Source organism: Argiope bruennichi, chromosome 10 (assembly GCF_947563725.1).
Source record: "Argiope bruennichi chromosome 10, qqArgBrue1.1, whole genome shotgun sequence".
NCBI lineage: Eukaryota > Metazoa > Arthropoda > Arachnida > Araneae > Araneidae > Argiope > Argiope bruennichi.
In genome coordinates, this window is record NC_079160.1 from 53,763,764 (window position 1) to 53,781,552 (window position 17,789).

Here is a 17,789-nt window from a genome sequence, read left to right on the forward strand (position 1 = left end):
AATTTGACAAGATTGGTTCAAAAAATAATTTTCAAATGAATGGGCTCATTTAAATCGTACACCATGAAAGAAATCACAATCATTCAAAACTTATGGCATCAAATTCATCACACTAGATTTTACACGATTAGCATAATTACACCATGCAATTAATAACATTTCAGTATAGTAAATTAAAAATCAATCTTATAAGTAGTTTAAAGGATTGCTCCAAAACAAAATATTACAGAGAATGGTGACTGAATGTATAACATTCTAAAGAGACTTCACTACAAGGGTTTTTACAGCAGCTCCTACCATGTTCGATTTATCTAGCACACAAAACTCATGCTGCTGTATGTTTTTTTCCCCATTGGTCAGACCAATCTTCATATTCTTCTTTAACAACACATAAAATGCTAAACATACACTTACTTTGCACAACTTAAATAAATCCTTCAACATCTCAAGCAGTAATTTTTTTTTTTTTTTTAGTGCCTGAGAAATTTTTTTAAATTCTTTTTCAGCTGCAACAAGTGTGGCAAAGTACATATTTAACATTGCCCTTTCCAGATAATTATTCCAGTATTTCAATAAATAGCAATGCACACTGTTGAAGATAAAGGGAGCAGAAAAAAAGTCTCATCAGCATCATCTTAATATGAATTAGAACACTTGGATTTATTTCATTCTGGTATCATCACCTGAATTCTTTCCTTTTCTTGTTTTCTTTCTTGATACAATTGATAAATAAGCCTTTACAACTATGCTATCAAATTATTGCATTCAAAATGTAGGGAAACAAAAAAAATACATGTCTTTGTACTTTTCAAGAAAATTAAGCACTTTTTTTCAAATTTAAGCACTTTCCATGATGCTATGCACTCTGTTCAACATATGTGCATTTTAACAAGATGCAGCTTTCAAAAAACAAAAATTTGGGACAGCATTCAAATATTTTTTATAGTATTCTTTAAAAATATCAAACACTCTGCTAAAAAAGCCTCTCCCACCCCCACATTTCAGTAGCTCTACTAGTAACCAAGCTTATTGACATTATTCCAATATCAGTATTTTTTTTTCTTCTCAATCTTAGATTTTAACCTGTTCATGACTATGATTTGATTATTTTTCATAGCCAATGGTATCATATGTGAAACAAACCTTTCTGTCTCTAAGGGCCAATGATCATGCCAGTGTGATTTCTATTTAGAATGTTTCATTAAAATTTTTAAACACTAGATGACGAATGAAGTCCACAATAATTTTGAAGTATATTAAATACTATTCACTTTCAACATATGCTTTCAATTCTGAGGTTTTTTATTTTTTAACTTGATCTGGGTACTTAAACATGTAAGCAATTGCATGTGTTCAGCTCTTTTGAGAATATAAATCATTTAAAGGGCCATGATTTATTTTGCTCTGGGTTTTTATTTATATTTTAACTGAGTTCGGAAAGGATGGAATGCTTATTGGTTTATGCAGGAGCAATAGATTTGTCTTTTTCAGTTTCGGGATCACTACAAAATATTTTGTATATTTTTGAACAGTTCTATTTTGCCTTCCCAATAGGAAAAGAGTGAAATACTTAACTTTCCAATTGTATGGCATTTGCTCTTCATATGCCTAAAGGCATTTGTTTCTGTTTTGATATAAACAAATGACTCCCTAAAAGTGCACATATGATTTAAAGGAATTCCAGCATTCTTGTTGATGGCTTTGGTTCCCACTCCCCTCATTAGAATATGAGAAAATGCATTTAGATGACTGTTGCTGGGGGATGAGAGTGAAATATTACATAATTTTTATAGTATTTGTACATAACATTTGTTCGTGAGTATAGTTAAAAGTTGAGTGTTTCGTTTATTTCATTCATTTCTATCAATGTAATAGCGATGCTCCACTTTAGAAGTTTGTTCCTTTGACAGTGCTTCGTTCGCCACACGCTGGTCCTCAAGGGGTTAAGGACCATCAAGCTCTATCAAAAATAAGTTGTCTAATGTTTTTGCTTCTTTTGACAATATTTTGAATTAACTGCAAAAAGATTTTCACATAAGAAAGATACCACTGTTTCAGATATCTGATTTTATTTTTATGAAATAACTGAAGAATATTAGCAGCATAAAAGAAGAAATGAATTTTAGCCAGAATCAATTTATCCTGAACAAGAATTTATAATATTATCACTCATGGTAGATCCAGGAATTTTTTTTTTTTTTTTTTTACTGAAATCTATGTATTTCTTTATGTTGTCAATAATTTTTAGACCATCTTCACAAACACTAACATTTTCTACCCACCCAACAGATGATACTTCAATGGAAATTCAGAAGAACTTATAACTTCCAGGAAATATGCATGTTTAAATATTCGATACATTGTTCTTAGAGTAATATCTACTTTCTATCCAGTAGACTTATGTCCATACTGAATTACGTGTAGACCACAAGTACCTTGATCTGAAACTTTACAGTAATTTTGGAGTAAAATTCTTCACCAATGTGCAAAAGTTTTCAACTGACATGTGGTACAACCATGCTAATTTGTAAAAGTACTTGTATGTCCAAACTTGACATAACTTCTTTAAAATTCTCAAACAGTTCTTAAGCAGTGTCATGCCCAAAAAAATTCTGAATTCCAATATTGTATAGAGACACTATTCTTTGATTCACACCAATTTCTATAGATTTATGTGAAATGTGGTTCAAAGCATATTATAACTTTTCTTTTGCTTAAAGATTTATTATTTTAAAAACTAAGTTAATCCATTTTTGTAGGGCCAAATGTAAATTTTTTTTATCATTTTATTAGCAGTGAACATATTTGAAAATATTTCTGATATATCATTGAAGGTATTAAAGGACAAATGGGATGCAACAAGTTTTAATGTTCATGAAGGCTCAACTTTAAACGACTATTCTTTAATTAAAAAGTTTAAAAGCAGTTTATTTTCCAACATTTAATTTGACATTTTCAGATTTGATGTATCATATTTTGTATTCATTTTAGATACAATGTCCAATATTAATGACGAAATTGAATTGACATGTAGTTTTATATAGTTTCCTTTTATTTAGCACGACTAGTAAGTGCCCGTTTTCCCAATTACTTAAGACTTATTATCTTCTTACAACAGGAGCAGTACACAACAGATTTGACGAAACTTCTCTAACCCATTTAGTAAAGTTAGGATTGATATTTTGATCCATCCGATTTGGATTAAATATGGATTTCGTGCAGCTCAATATTAAATTATATATATATATATAATGGATCTATATATTAATGGATATATATATATATAATCTACTCTGAATAAGCTCAGAATTTCTCAAATATTAAACATATCCTTCAATAAACTCATGTGTAAAAATTTTTCCATTAGAAAAATGAAGCTTCCATAGACTGAATGTTTCTATTCCTTCCAGAGAAATTTATTCTATACTCTACATCAGCTATAGCAGTCTATGCTATTGCTTACACATGCTCTGTATCTGCAATAGACAAATATCATGGAAATAGAATAACTACTTCTCAAATTGTAATTGGACTGATCAATACTGTTGGAAAGGGAGGAACAGGAACAAGAGAAAAGGATCGAGTTTCCGCGCTGACACAATCATAGATGCGGTTTCGTTTTCGGTGGAAGAATAGATTTGACTATGATCTTTTATTCATGCAATGTTTAGAGATTGGCATGTTTATAGCTGGGAAAAAGAAACCAAGAAACTTAAATCCAGTATTTATACAAATTTTCCTGCATTTTTGATGATTTTTAAATTTCATGTATCTTTTTGGTTCTCCAGGTATGGAAACCTTGTCTATATTATGCAATAATGGTAATTTATAGTTAATTTCAAATGATAATTGATTCTTTACCAGATCACAGTCAAACAAAGAAAGTGAGAATATTCTGATACAGCATATTTAAAATATGCATGATATTGTTATAATTATTTTTCTTCACTGTCATTATAACTTTTTAAGCAGCTAATATGCGATGAGAATGTGCATGGTTGTTGCTGAACATTGATGCTATAACCCATAGAAGCCAAATAACTGAGCAAGCTAGCCATTTTATAAATTTATTTTTCTAAACAGTATTTGATATTGAACAGATATTCATGAGATTTTAATCAAGCTGCATGGGTGTTTACCATCTCTATTAATAGTGAAGGAGATTGAAATCCATTAGCAAGGTTCATGCACAAAATAAATGAGACAAGTGCAAGGTTAAATAACAATTGTCATAGAATTTGATTTTGTTCAGGAAATCATAAACATCAAATTTAGTATCAAAGATTTAATTGAAATTAACTATAAACAACATTCTTGACAAGCTAATAGTTCTAAAAAGTGGCTAGTTCTCAATACTTCAAGAATTCAATAACTATGAAATAAGATTGTGCCCACAAACATGGATATAAGAGAATCAAACTATCCAAGCTTGAAAACTATCTTTGTCAGTATCAAGATTAAAGCAAGTAATATCTGATTATGAAACACACAATTCAATGTTAGCATAATCTTGTATCAACATAATACTAATTTTGACTAAACACTGAATAAGAGAAAATTTTTCCATTAGAAAAAAAAAAATCAAATAATTATGCAATTTTTATTAAAACAACAATTTACAGAACATGATTCAAGCTCGATTCCAAATGGACAAAGAAAAATTACTCTCAAAAAGGGCAGAAATCATAGACGAAGAGTCTGGAGTTAACATTTTTGAGTGACTAATTATTTTGTTTTAACAGCTTAAACAAAAATAGTTTTCAAAGAAGACAATCAAAAACATTCATGATAAAAAAAACGTATCTACTTAAATGTAGTATTTAAGTACTTTTAAATTACTTTTTGATAAACAGTTACACCTTCAAAGTTTAGCAGATGATTTAATCATACAGTTTCAATAATCATTTTTTTTAAATAATTGCTAATGGAAAAGCTAGTTTGTAGCTTAAAGAACTAAATCTAAAAGTACTATTCTTTAATCATCCTTTTACTGTGGATCCAATCATTATCAAAATTAAATACTGGTATTAATTTGGCAGCAGTTTAACCCTATTCCATTAGTGAGTTATCATAAAGATTTGAAAGCATATTATCTGGAGTCTTGCATATTATATTGTATCAAATTTAATTAAGTTAACTTATTTCACTTTCATTTATGAATTAAGAAAAAAAAATAAAATTCCATCATGTTGTACTTATCAGAAAAAATAATACGAGTAATTATTTCTTTAAAAAAAATGTTTATGAGCTAATTTATTTCATATTGAAAAATAAAGTAGATAAAATAATATTAACTTAAAATAAACTATATCTGTACTGTAAATATATATCTAAAATCACTTGGAACTATATATAATAGCAGTACACTTAATAGTTAAAAAATACAAGAAATTAAGTTACGTATCAATTAGTGTGTCAATAACTAACAAGCAGACATAACTGTTGGCTGAAAATGATACTTTTCTTCAAGTTTACAAGCCTTTCTTAAGTAGAAAAAAATTTATAGAGTGGTTGCAAGTGGGTGTTAGTGGTTAGATAACTACTATAAGCAGTGCATTTTGTAAACTGCTGCTAATAGAAAAAATGTACATTTTAGCACATATCTCAGTTTTACACCAACAAACAGAAAAGAATAGAAACTAATGAGAACCAAACAACAGGTCTTACTTCATGAGCTGTGAATGATTTATTTGAAGATCTTTCTCTTTCGTAAGACGGTGTATTACCATTCGCAATATTGCCTGAAGAAGCACCATTGCATTCGCTCGATGTTAGAGCATATTTAGATACAGCTGATGATATTGATGGTCTTGCAAGACTTTTAGAAGATGGTAATGTGGAACAAATTTCAGACAATATTTCAACATCATCAGATTCTTCTTCAGGTGCTTCCCTAGTGTCAAAAAGTATCTCCACATCTGGACTAGGATTGGTGATAGGACCAACATATTTAACAGCCTTCATTTTCTGGTGATCTGAACTGTTCTTTTTATTCCTCATTGGATAAATGTTATTACACCCATTAACAGGTTGACGTGATAAAGAGTTTAAAGTTATCCCACGAGTAGTAACGTAAACAGATGGATCTGCAATGGATACAAGAACAGATTCTGTAAACAAAATTTGAAATATCATATTCAATTTAAAAAATATTAATTTTACTTTTTATAAGAATTTAAAATATTTCTATACAATAATGAATAAAAATAAAGCAATGGTGTCAATGATTTACCAAGACTCTTTTCAAAATGTGCTATTTTACTACTTTATAATTGCGTTAATTATAAAATTTAGAACCAAATTGTAGCAAACCAATAGATTATATATAAAATGCAATGATGATATTTGTGATGTCTAGATAAACATATTACACTAAAAGCCACAAAATTTGGCTAGCAGGTAACCACAATAGTGACTCAATTCATTTCAAAATCTAAATTAAAATCATTTTTATTTAATATTTTGTGTTGTTTTGAAAGATTCCTCACTTGTACTTGTTGGCAATACAAATGAGAAATCTCCTAAAACATGCTATCAATGATTTGCATGCAATCAAAAAGAACAAACATTATAAAAATGAAGTTTGTCTTGCACTTCTAACATAATTTACTAAATTTTGAAATTTTTTTTAACTAAAGACACTTTAACCAAACTATTTTGAAAACCGAAATTAAAATTCTTGCACCTAACATTCCAATTCTATTACCTTCTTACCTATTCTTATCATTATTTAAAACAAGAATGATCATTCACTGATTTTTATAATTAATGGTTTCCCTGATGAGTTCAAAGGTTTTCCTTTCCAATTTATAGATGAATGTACAGAACCACAGGAAGAAGTTTTACTTTATTGATTTGGCAAGACAACAAATTAGGAAATCAAGAACTAATAACTTACATTCTAATTGGACAATTTGAAGCAAACTTTGCAATTTCATAACCTCTTTCTTCTTTTTAGTACATTTCCATTTTCTGCTATTTGTTTCTATGTTTATTATCTACACTTCACTAGGTGATAACATTTCATGAAATATACACAATCTATAAATTTTCACTTTGGTTTTCTGTCATTCATCATGCTACAGGCAAAATTCTGCACTTTTCATTGACATATAAATAGAGAGAACTTAACAGAAAAAGAAAAAAAAAAAAAAAAAAAAACCTGGGAAACATAGCAGAATTGAAACAAAATAATAAGGTTCATATAAGTAAGATAAATTATATATAAAAATAATTTAACAATTCTTAAGAGTAATCCTTAATCAAAACTTTTTTTTTTTTTTTTGTAAAATTACAGCATTTTTTCTATTATTATTAGCCAGCTGTGATGATCAGTTTATTCACCTAGGTTGAATTTTTTTAGGTTGTTAAATAATTGATATGCAACACATCTTTTTTTTAAAAAAAAATTCTCAGTATTTAACATGACTGAAAAACACAATTTCAACTGATTTAGTTTACTGCAAATTAAGAAGAGTACACACTATGAAACAAAAACACAAATGAAAATCCTACTGCAGAGTTAATAACTGATAAAAACATTCAACTGAAAGTTTTGATAGATATGCTTATAACCCAACATAACATTTAAAGGTATTGTAACAGATAGTACATAAATTGGGATTTAAAAGAATATTAACTTTAAAGGAATAAAAATGTAGGAAATGGAATTGATATAATTAGAAAGGTAATTCTTAAGATAATAAAAATTCCATTTTTTAAAAATAAAAGCATGGACATCAATGCTAGCAAGTAAGTCATATTATTTAACCATCTAGCAACAACTAAGGCTATTTTTCCCATTCAGCTAAACTTTCTGTTTTATATTTTTTCCCCCGCTAACTAAATCAAAATCCTTTAATGACATGAATAATCTATCTTCAGAACATTTATAATAATAATAATCTGCAGCTCTATTCAAAATGTTGAATACAGTACAGCTTAAAAGCATTGAATGAAGCAATCTGAAATTTGAATGATGCTTTTGAATTTTATGTTGCCATTAGAGAACAAGTAATATGGACAATTTCTGTGCCATGTATAAAGCACTATTTATATATAATATTAAATAAATATACCATTAAATAACATTTAAATCTAAAATTTGGAATGTTTTTTTCAATAAACATGCACTTTATATAAAAAGAACTGGAATGCACAATTATAAAATGTAATTAGCAGATTAAAAAAATATTTATGGATTATGGAAAAAATGCAGTTATAATATTTCAACTTTGTTGTAATAAGTGCACAATTTTAAGTAATATAATAATCCATGAAATCTGCACAAAGTTATTAACATTGTAACTTGCAATAGGTTTTAAACAGCACCAAAAATAAAATATTTAACAATTTCCAGTATAAATTAACACATTCAGCATCTATTTTCTTCAACTTTTCACTATATTTAATGTCATTTTAGTTCCCTCTACTCCTCTTAATGCTACTAAATAGCACAACCATTGTACTACTAATCAATGTCAAATGCCACTCCCAATATTCAACAAATCTGTTTCTTAAGCAATTTTATTCCATTATTCTCCATTTTATTTCATTATCCAGTCATTATATAATGTGTGAAAATAAGATTGACCAGCAATTTTCAGCAAACACAAACAAGAGTTCCATGCTCCATGGAAGATTATAAACATCATCTTCCAGAAATCTTAAAAGTTCCCACCCTTCCCTTTTGAGTTGCAAATGGCATATTCCTCCCATTTCTATAAACAAGCAGTTTTTAATGGATTTATGCCTAGTCATTGAGTAACCTTATTTATTGAAGAATATTGCAAATAGTCCTAAGAAATGCAATTGTAGATAGGTATTCTGACTTGATCCAGAACTTCAGGTTGCCATAGCTGTAACAAACACAGTATCTTAACTCAAACTTTTTTTTTTTATTTAATGCAGAATGTGTATACCTAAATAATTATTTTTAAAAAAAAGTTGAACACTTTGTGAGTAATTGTTGAGCAAACCATTATTTTTATGTTTTAAAATTCTCCTAGCCATATCTCGATACAATTTCTGATAACAGGAATACTTATTTCATTAAGGCCTAACATCATTTTTTTAAATAGGACAGTAACATTTCATTTCCAAATCAGATGCCTTCAATTATTTCTTCTTCTATCGTCTAAGATATCAATGTTTTCCTAATCTCTTAAGCAATTTTCAACTGGCATACATCATCTATTAATTAAATATTTTGATGTCAAAATATTGTCATTTTAAATTTATTTATTATTTTTTTAACCATTTACTTACAAAACCATGGGAAGAACTTGAACATATTTTCAATATTCATTTTTAAAATGACTTTCTACTGATATTTTCACAATTTTTCTAACTAAATAATTTTCTAGTAAAAATTTCTTCAGAATTTAATAGTTATCTTAGTTTTCCATATATAATTAAAAAGAAATTTACTGAATTTTGTGCAGTAAATTAAATTGATAAGTTAGAAGATGAAGTGCATCAAATAACAATGGCAACATTAGAATTTAAAAAATGATCTCATTACAGTTGTGATATTGTACACATCAAAAATTAAGCAATTGTCTTCAAACAGCACATTTGTAACAGCAAATTTATTCCGTAAGTATTGTAAACTGTTCCTAGTTCTGATAATATTAAAAATTGTGTTCTTTAACATTTTGTTTCCTTTTTTTTGTATAGTTATAAAAGCATTCGCCGGAAAACAATATTGAAACTTGAAATAAAGAACATATAAATTCTGTTATGAATCAAAATATAAGTAGAATTGCATAATGTTCCAAAGAGACAAACTTATAATTTTATCATCTATATGTAATATTTTATATTAACACAGTACTTTCAGTTGATAAATCCACCTTTTAAATACAAAGTTTATAAATTTTATCTCTGTTATAAAAAAAAGTAATCACAGAAGCAGACCTTTTGAAAATATACAATTTAATCAGGTTTGCAAGTAGTAGTAATGGGTTCTCCCAAATAAAAACCAAGATGATATTATTTATATTTTTCAGATATTTAATCGCTAAATGCTATTGAAAAAACAACTTAACTACTAAATGTACTCAAGTGTTTGAGCAGCAATTCAATAGTGACATAAACTTTGAATTTAAAAGGCATGCATACTTTTTTTGACTGCAGATTCACAATTTATCATTTGATTTCAAATTTTAAATTTACTTATTGTTTACACATTAAGGGATTTATAATCTCACTACAAATACTTCAATTTCATCAAATGCATTTATTCATTCAAAATATAAAGTATCCCAGCACACAGCTAACATCAAATAAATAGACAATTTTAATAACTTACTTCGTAAATTATCTCTTCTAGGTTCGTCAGAATCACCATCCTGCAAGAAATTATGTTTTTTTTTTTAAAAATTAAATATAAATTAAATGTTAATTAAGATGCAATATGTTAATAAGGGACTCCAGAGAAATTTTAAAATCTATTAATGAAACCTGTTACTCAACACTCCTTGAATATTGTTTAATATTTAAAATTTTAATATATAATGCTACATTAATATATTGTCACATATTTTGTAAGTTTCATGCAATTTGATGAAAAAATTTGAAATAAAAAAAAGTTTTCCTATATTCTATTCTTTAAAAAATGCATGCAAATATTGTTCACAGTAAACAAAGCTTTTGATGAAAATTCTAAAGCATTATTGGCTTTTATTGAAATAAGGCAAGTCCAAATTCCTTTCATTTTCATCTATCTGAACAATCTCTTAAATTTCCCTGAGGCTGTATCTTCACAGAAAAGTATAAATTGAAATACATTCTTTACATGATTACTTACAATTCATTTATAGCATTGATTAACTTTTCTTTAGGGCAAGGGAATATTAATCTGAAGGTCTCTGAATACTTTTAAGCATATAATGTGTACACATTTAGATATAATCATTATTTAGCTAATATTTATTGATCTGTTAAAACATCGTCAGATTAAGGAGAATTCAACTGCAATTTATATTTTTAAAAGAATGCAAGCTATGAAAATTTATTTATAAGTTATCAATGTGGACAATGCTAAACAAATTACAGAGGATAAGTCACAGTTTCCTAAATCTTTCCAAAATCAAAAACATTTTACTTGTTGAGATTATACAAAAATAAATAAATAAGAATGAATGATTTACTTTAAAGTTAAATTGAAATAAAGGAAAGAAGTTCTTCAAAAAATTTAACTATTTATTAAATTTCATGACAAAACTATTTCATATTACTTTTGCTAATAGAAAAGCTAGTTACTTTTGAAGTATTATTCAGTTAATCACTTAATTTAACAAAATACAAAACCTTTATTTTAATCATTATTTTAGTCTGTTTCAAGTGTATAAAATTACTCATGAAATGAAATCCTAACAAAAAATAGTTTTAATCATCCTGCATTCCGAGTTTGAACTGATCATAATAACAAAGGTCACTTGAATATCTTTCAAACTAAGCCCAGCAATACCCAAAATAATACCACCATTTGCAGTTTCTTATTTTCTCCCTCCTGCCCCAAACATTTCTTAATTTAATCTATTATGCAAATACTAAATTCACATTAAAACTAAACTTTCAAACATTCTTTTCCACAAATAAACCAAAAACTGACCTAATCTCTAATATAATTAAAAAGGGTTAGTAACCTTGCCAAGCAATAAGATTTAGGCATTGATAATAATGATGTCAATGATTTTTAGGTTTCCCCAATTAAGAGCTCACAATCGATTAGTTTATACAGTTGAGTAAGTAAATTACTAACAGAACAGATAACACTTCAGACTTGATCCAGAAAAACAGCAATTGACAATTACAAACTTGACAGAAAGTAACAACTCACTTGAAAAGGTTACATATTTTAGAAAAAGTTGACTATAATATATAATGTACTCAGCATATTATATACACAATATTAATTTATTATGAAGAAATTTTATATAATGCAAAAAAAGTTGTTAAAGTGCCTGATAAAAGTTGAGCCGATTTTAAGATCCAAAAGTATTTATATAAATCATTTAGTATAATAACATTATTACTTTAATATCAGTGCATCAATATGTACAAAAACTATATATTTTTCTTAAAATAATATTTTCCATAACCCTGCCCCCTATTTAACTAAAACTAATTTGTATATATAATTTGTTAAACCTGAAGCATACAAATTCAATTTATGTGATTTCCACTTGTTGCATAACTTACAATTACTATTTAACAAAATAATAATAATAAACTTATTATAAACAGCCTTGAAAAAAATCAATACATTAATTCAAAGTAGATTAAAGAATCCATATTACCTCTTCTATAATTGGATCATCATTATCAGAACTAATTTCAACAACATCTATATTTTCCTCCTCCTCATCTTCTATTGGAATAGGCACCTGATTTAAACAGTGGTGTCGCGACATTCCATCTCTTTCAGAATGTCTCTGAAATACCCAGTCTATGACTTTACGGATTTTACCGAAAGTTAAGTCTGTAAAAAAATGGAAAATATTAAATGAACAAATAAATTTAATGAAAAAGAATAAAAATGACATATAAAAGTTATAAGAAGTAAAAGCTATTTTTAAAAATGCATATAATATTATAAATACAGTAATAGGAAAACCTACAAAAAATAAATTCTTTATAGAATGTTCTACATAATAACAAGCAAATAAAATTTTAAATATTAGAACTATCCAATAAAAATTCTAACAAAGAAACTGATAAGTAATTTTATTCTTCCCCTTTACTATGTATTTATTTAGGTACTTTTCTTTTATTCAGACCATAACCAAAATAACAGCCATATGTCTCAGGAATAATAACTAGGCATAGCAAATCTATCAAGTACAGTAGCCTTAAAAATGAAATAAACAATTGCAGTACATGGTTTATACACTAACTGCAGTTATAATCATTTTGACAGCTAAAGCTTTAACAATAAAAATGTAACATTTTTCACCAAATTTTCTGTTTGATGGTAATTGATATTTACTATCATGAACAAACCATTTAATGATTGCACAACAAAAAAAACATTACACAGCAAAATTATTATTTTCTTTTATTGAATTTACTTTTTGAAGTGGTTTAAGTAAGCTCAAGCTAAATAGCATAGAATATGGATAATTATATCTAACTCTCCACCATTTTAATATTACTTTGATAACAAATTTCTTTGAAAATTCTATTAGAATGACAAATATTTGTAACAATTATTTTCTCACACACTGAAGTGTGAGAAAGACTTTACAATCACACAATTAATACACATATATATGCTCAACATTATTTATTAGTCAAAATTGATCACCAAAAAACATATACTATATTTCACAAAAACAAATAAACATTTAACTTTTAAAAGTAACATCTTCACTGATATTGTTAATATCTCAGTTAGCAAGATGAATTTGTTTATAAGAAACTTTGGATCATTGATAACTTTAATATGTATGGGAAAAACAAAAGAAAAAATTGTAAATCAAAAATAATTAAATAATAGAACTAAAAATTATTATCATATGCAAGTAATCAGCATGAACAAATAGTTTTAAATAAGACAATCTCAATTATTTTATTAAGGGTATATGTAAATTTATTTTGCAATTGGTAATATATAAAGGGTTCTTTAAATCATGATTATCAATTCAAAATGGGACATCATATCAAACTTGAGATCCTGAAAATGAGAGCACTGACATTTGTATCATTAGGGGGGGGGGAGAGTAAATAAAATAAATCAGAAAACATTTGTAATTTGAAATATTTTATTTTTTAATCATTATTTTATAAAACAATATTTTTACTTAAATATGAAATACAAAAGGGAAATTCCTTCTCTTCAAACTATTATGTTTATACGATTGCAACTGCAACTTAATACCTCAATTCAATTATAATAAGAAATAATAATTTGTGATTATTTATTCAGACATAAACAAACCTTGTGACCACAGAGAAAATTTTCATATCCTATGCTTTAAAAACAAAACAAAAAGGGATTTAAAAAATTTCAAAATAAAAGCTTACATAATAAATATTTAGGAAACGTACTTCCGTCTGTGTCCCACGTATTCCAATCACGTATCTTTTTTAGTGGCGGAATATCTTCATCACTATTATCACTGGAGCTACATTAAATTAAGGGAAATATTTTTTTATCTACTTTATACTGCCTTTTTTTAAAAAAAAGATAAATGTATATGATGAAATACAATACAATCAAAATGGTCTATCAGTATTTTGAAATGCAACTTCAATATGTTTTGAATTCAATATGAACAAAGCAAAAAGATGCAAGTGACAAGTATTTAATATAAAATATATAATATTTTAAACATATTAATATAATTTTAAATAATTATAACAATAAACGATGGACAGGAAATTATATAATATTTTAATATATAGATGTTAAATAGGAAGAAATTATAATCAAATCTTACAAATTCAGAAAGGTGCAAAACATGTTTTATTAATCTAATGACACAAAAATTGGATAAGTATTCCTGATAATCCTTATAATAAATATTAAATGAAAAAGAAATAATAATAGTTGTAAAATCTTGTTGAGGTGCAATCTTGTTGCACTGAATAGTGAAAATTATAAAAATATTAATGAAATATCTTAATTTTACAACACAAGTTTCTGCATAAAAGGTTAAAATAACTTGAGAGATAATAGAGTACAGGAAGCTCTCCAAAAGCATTAAAAGAGAGAGAGAGAGAAAACAGAGCTTTTTTTAAAGTGATTTCTACATGGATTCAAACTTATTCCAATATTAGATAATGTCATTGTAATATGCCAAAATGTTTTGTTTTTCGGATCATAATATCCATACAAAATGATGCATCTTTCCACATGAATCAAGCTGTTTGTTATTTTCAAATTTTCAGAAGATAACAGTCATAACTGCTCGACCTCTTCTCTATAACATTTGAAATAAAAGAATGTTCTTCACAGTCTCCGAGTTTGTAAAACTATCTACTTCATGACTTTTTATAAAAATAACAGCTTCAGATATGAGCAAGAATGTTTATGATCTGCTTTCAAAAATTCAGAAAAGTATTACAATTAATGGAAGGGTGAAATATTTGAAGACAAACATGATACACATATACATCTGAAATTATTTATTTCGGTAACCTGAAAAGATACGAGGGGGAAAAAAAACTGGTATATTTTTGTTATATGTCTAACAAATGGCAAATTTTTAGTAGTAAATACTTTCTACCAAATCTTATTAAAAAAAAATAACTGTGTATCATAAGCATTTATTTCAACTTAAATAAATAAATTGAATAATTACAAATAGCACTAGACTGGTCAAAAATTAGAAAATATTTGCTAATACAGACAAAAGCAGCTTTTGGATAGATAAGATTATAAGACATTACAAAAATTCAACTAAATAATATATATATATTATATTATTGAATAATACTTCTTCCGTGATGGTCATCTAATGGAAATGTAAATTGTGCAACAACTGTGGCAGACATATACCAGAAAAGTACCAACAAACATTGCAAATTCAATTGGATCTTACTGCATTGTTTCATAAAGCTACTTTTTGATTTCCTATCATTTTTTGAAATTTTTGTTTATTTCAGGATAATGGGTGTTTGTATACCAAGAGTTGCTATATTATATATATATTTCATTTTTTATTCATCAAAAGTTGAAAGCTCAGAAGGATCAACAAGAAATTTTGTTGCAAATCATGGGTTCACAATTTTATGCTTTGAAGAACGAGAGTTCAAACCATGAGAAGAATTAAAGATTATTGTTTTTAAAATTCTAAAATTGGTAAAATCCTTAAAATTTTGCAAGAAGATTTTCTTACCTAAAAACTTTAAAATATCTTTTTCTCATTAAGCCATTATATATATATATATATATATACAGTTTCCACGAGATTTAGATTATAAACGACAGAACCTATTTTATATTCTCTCTGTAAATAACATTAATGAAATTAATTGCTCCTTGATATATTTTCTCTATAAGAAATTTTCACAAATTCAGATTTTAAAAAGTCAATCAGGAATCATGGACAAATTTGGAGTGCAATCATTATTAAATAAGAGAATTTGTTAGAAAACAATATTTGCAAATTCTGTCATAGTTTTTAAATAAGATCATTAAAATGTGGACAAAAAATGATTTTTATTCATTTTAAGTTATTTACTAACATATAAAGAATTATTACACAAGTATTAAATGGTTAAAACGTCACATTTGCACTAAATGATGTAACAGAATACTATTATTTAAAATTTCAGGTTTCTTCTTAAATAAATTCGGTAAAAGTTTACAATTGGGTACCTCTTGATTTTTTTGACGCCAAGACCTAATTCGGTAACAAAACAGTAACGTCAATGAAAACGAAACATTATGGAAATCAGTAGTACTTCATCGCTGAAATTTGTTGCCAATTGAAGGGGCACCCAAATCTACACTAGAACCATAAACTCTAATTGATCATTACAAGTATTTAAAGTGAAAAAAAATGAGCAAATGTTTTAAGATATTTTTACGTAGATGTCAACAACACTCGCTTTTGAGTAAAATCCAATCACATACCTCAATTATTATGGAAAAAAAAATATTTTAAGATTACTTTTTCAGATCTTTTTTGTGCCTAACAGCAATTTTTTGCATCTTGAAACTGTGAAATTACGCAGAACAGCATTTAATAATCAGCTAACTATTATTACGATACGTACTATGAAAATACGCGGGAAGCAACAGAATTGACATAAGCAGGTATATTATGAGAACAGAAAGAAATCTTAACAATATTGAAGAAAAACATTTTAAAAGGTAAAATTACTTATCAAAATACATTCAAATTTTTGAAAGCATTACAGAAAAATCGAAACATTATCTTAAGGAAAATACAATGCAAGAAATAAACAACAACATATCTTACATACCGATACATTACACTGAAACTTACCAGACAATACTCATTTGCAATTAATACATATGAATTCCAGATATGCTAATGCAGAAAGATCATATTTAATAACTGAAATTATGAATTTTACGATAAAAACATATATCACATGCAGAGTAAGAGTAAGCAATGTGAAATTTAATGACTTACCTAGATTCGTCGTCAGATCTACGTTTCCGATTATAAATTATTCTTGATGAAGACATTTAATAAATGTCAGGCAATCAGAAAATACAAATGAAATTTGATAAGTAATGCAAAACATATATCTTTTTCACAAAACTTGAACGCATTTAACCGAACGGGAACGATAATGCTTGAAAAGGTTGAGTTGCTTACATCCTGCTACTAAACAAAATTCATAATAAATACTAATTGGAGCAAAATTGATTAGAGTTCTGCAGAATTGATCTATATAAAATTTCTAAAGCTTTCAAATGTTGAAAAATTATTAATAAGGCAAAAATAAATGTAACTCATATAAAAGTCATCGCATCTGTCAAGTACAGTGGCAATGTACATATATCAAGATAGGATGAAGAATATTTTACAGTCACAAAAAAATATACGAGCACCGGTACTCCTTTGATTTTTTCCAAATGCCTAAAACTGACCTCTTTTGTCTCCCATAGAGTTTTCGTGTTGTTTTCTTTTTGTCTGCCGTGCCAGCCCATACAGGTGGAGCAAGATTTCGGCGAAAACTTGTATTGATTTTTGATTATCGTTTCGAGATGGGTTTTATTATTATTACTAAACGCTTTTAGCGACCACCCCAGAATCAGTGTTTGATAAAAAATTTCTAATAAACTTTCATGTAACTTGTCC

At 27.0% G+C, this 17,789-nt stretch overlaps 1 protein-coding gene across 2 annotated transcripts in view; it reads right to left on the reverse strand.

The window, feature by feature from the left end:
• LOC129988238 (uncharacterized) overlaps positions 1 to 17,273 on the reverse strand; it is a 46,409-nt gene extending 29,136 nt beyond the window's left edge. The window contains exons 1-5 of one of the 2 annotated variants that reach the window (XM_056096412.1): positions 17,115 to 17,273; positions 14,056 to 14,132; positions 12,306 to 12,487; positions 10,313 to 10,352; positions 5,668 to 6,086 (exon numbers count right to left, since the gene is read on the reverse strand). In XM_056096412.1, the coding sequence (XP_055952387.1) occupies positions 5,668 to 6,086; positions 10,313 to 10,352; positions 12,306 to 12,487; positions 14,056 to 14,132; positions 17,115 to 17,170 (774 nt within the window). In that variant the 5' untranslated portion in view covers positions 17,171 to 17,273. Of the gene's footprint in view, positions 1 to 5,667; positions 6,087 to 10,312; positions 10,353 to 12,305; positions 12,488 to 14,031; positions 14,133 to 17,114 lie in introns of both variants that reach the window. The other variant, XM_056096411.1, reaches the window with a different exon arrangement.
• Positions 17,274 to 17,789: the final 516 nt, after the last annotated feature.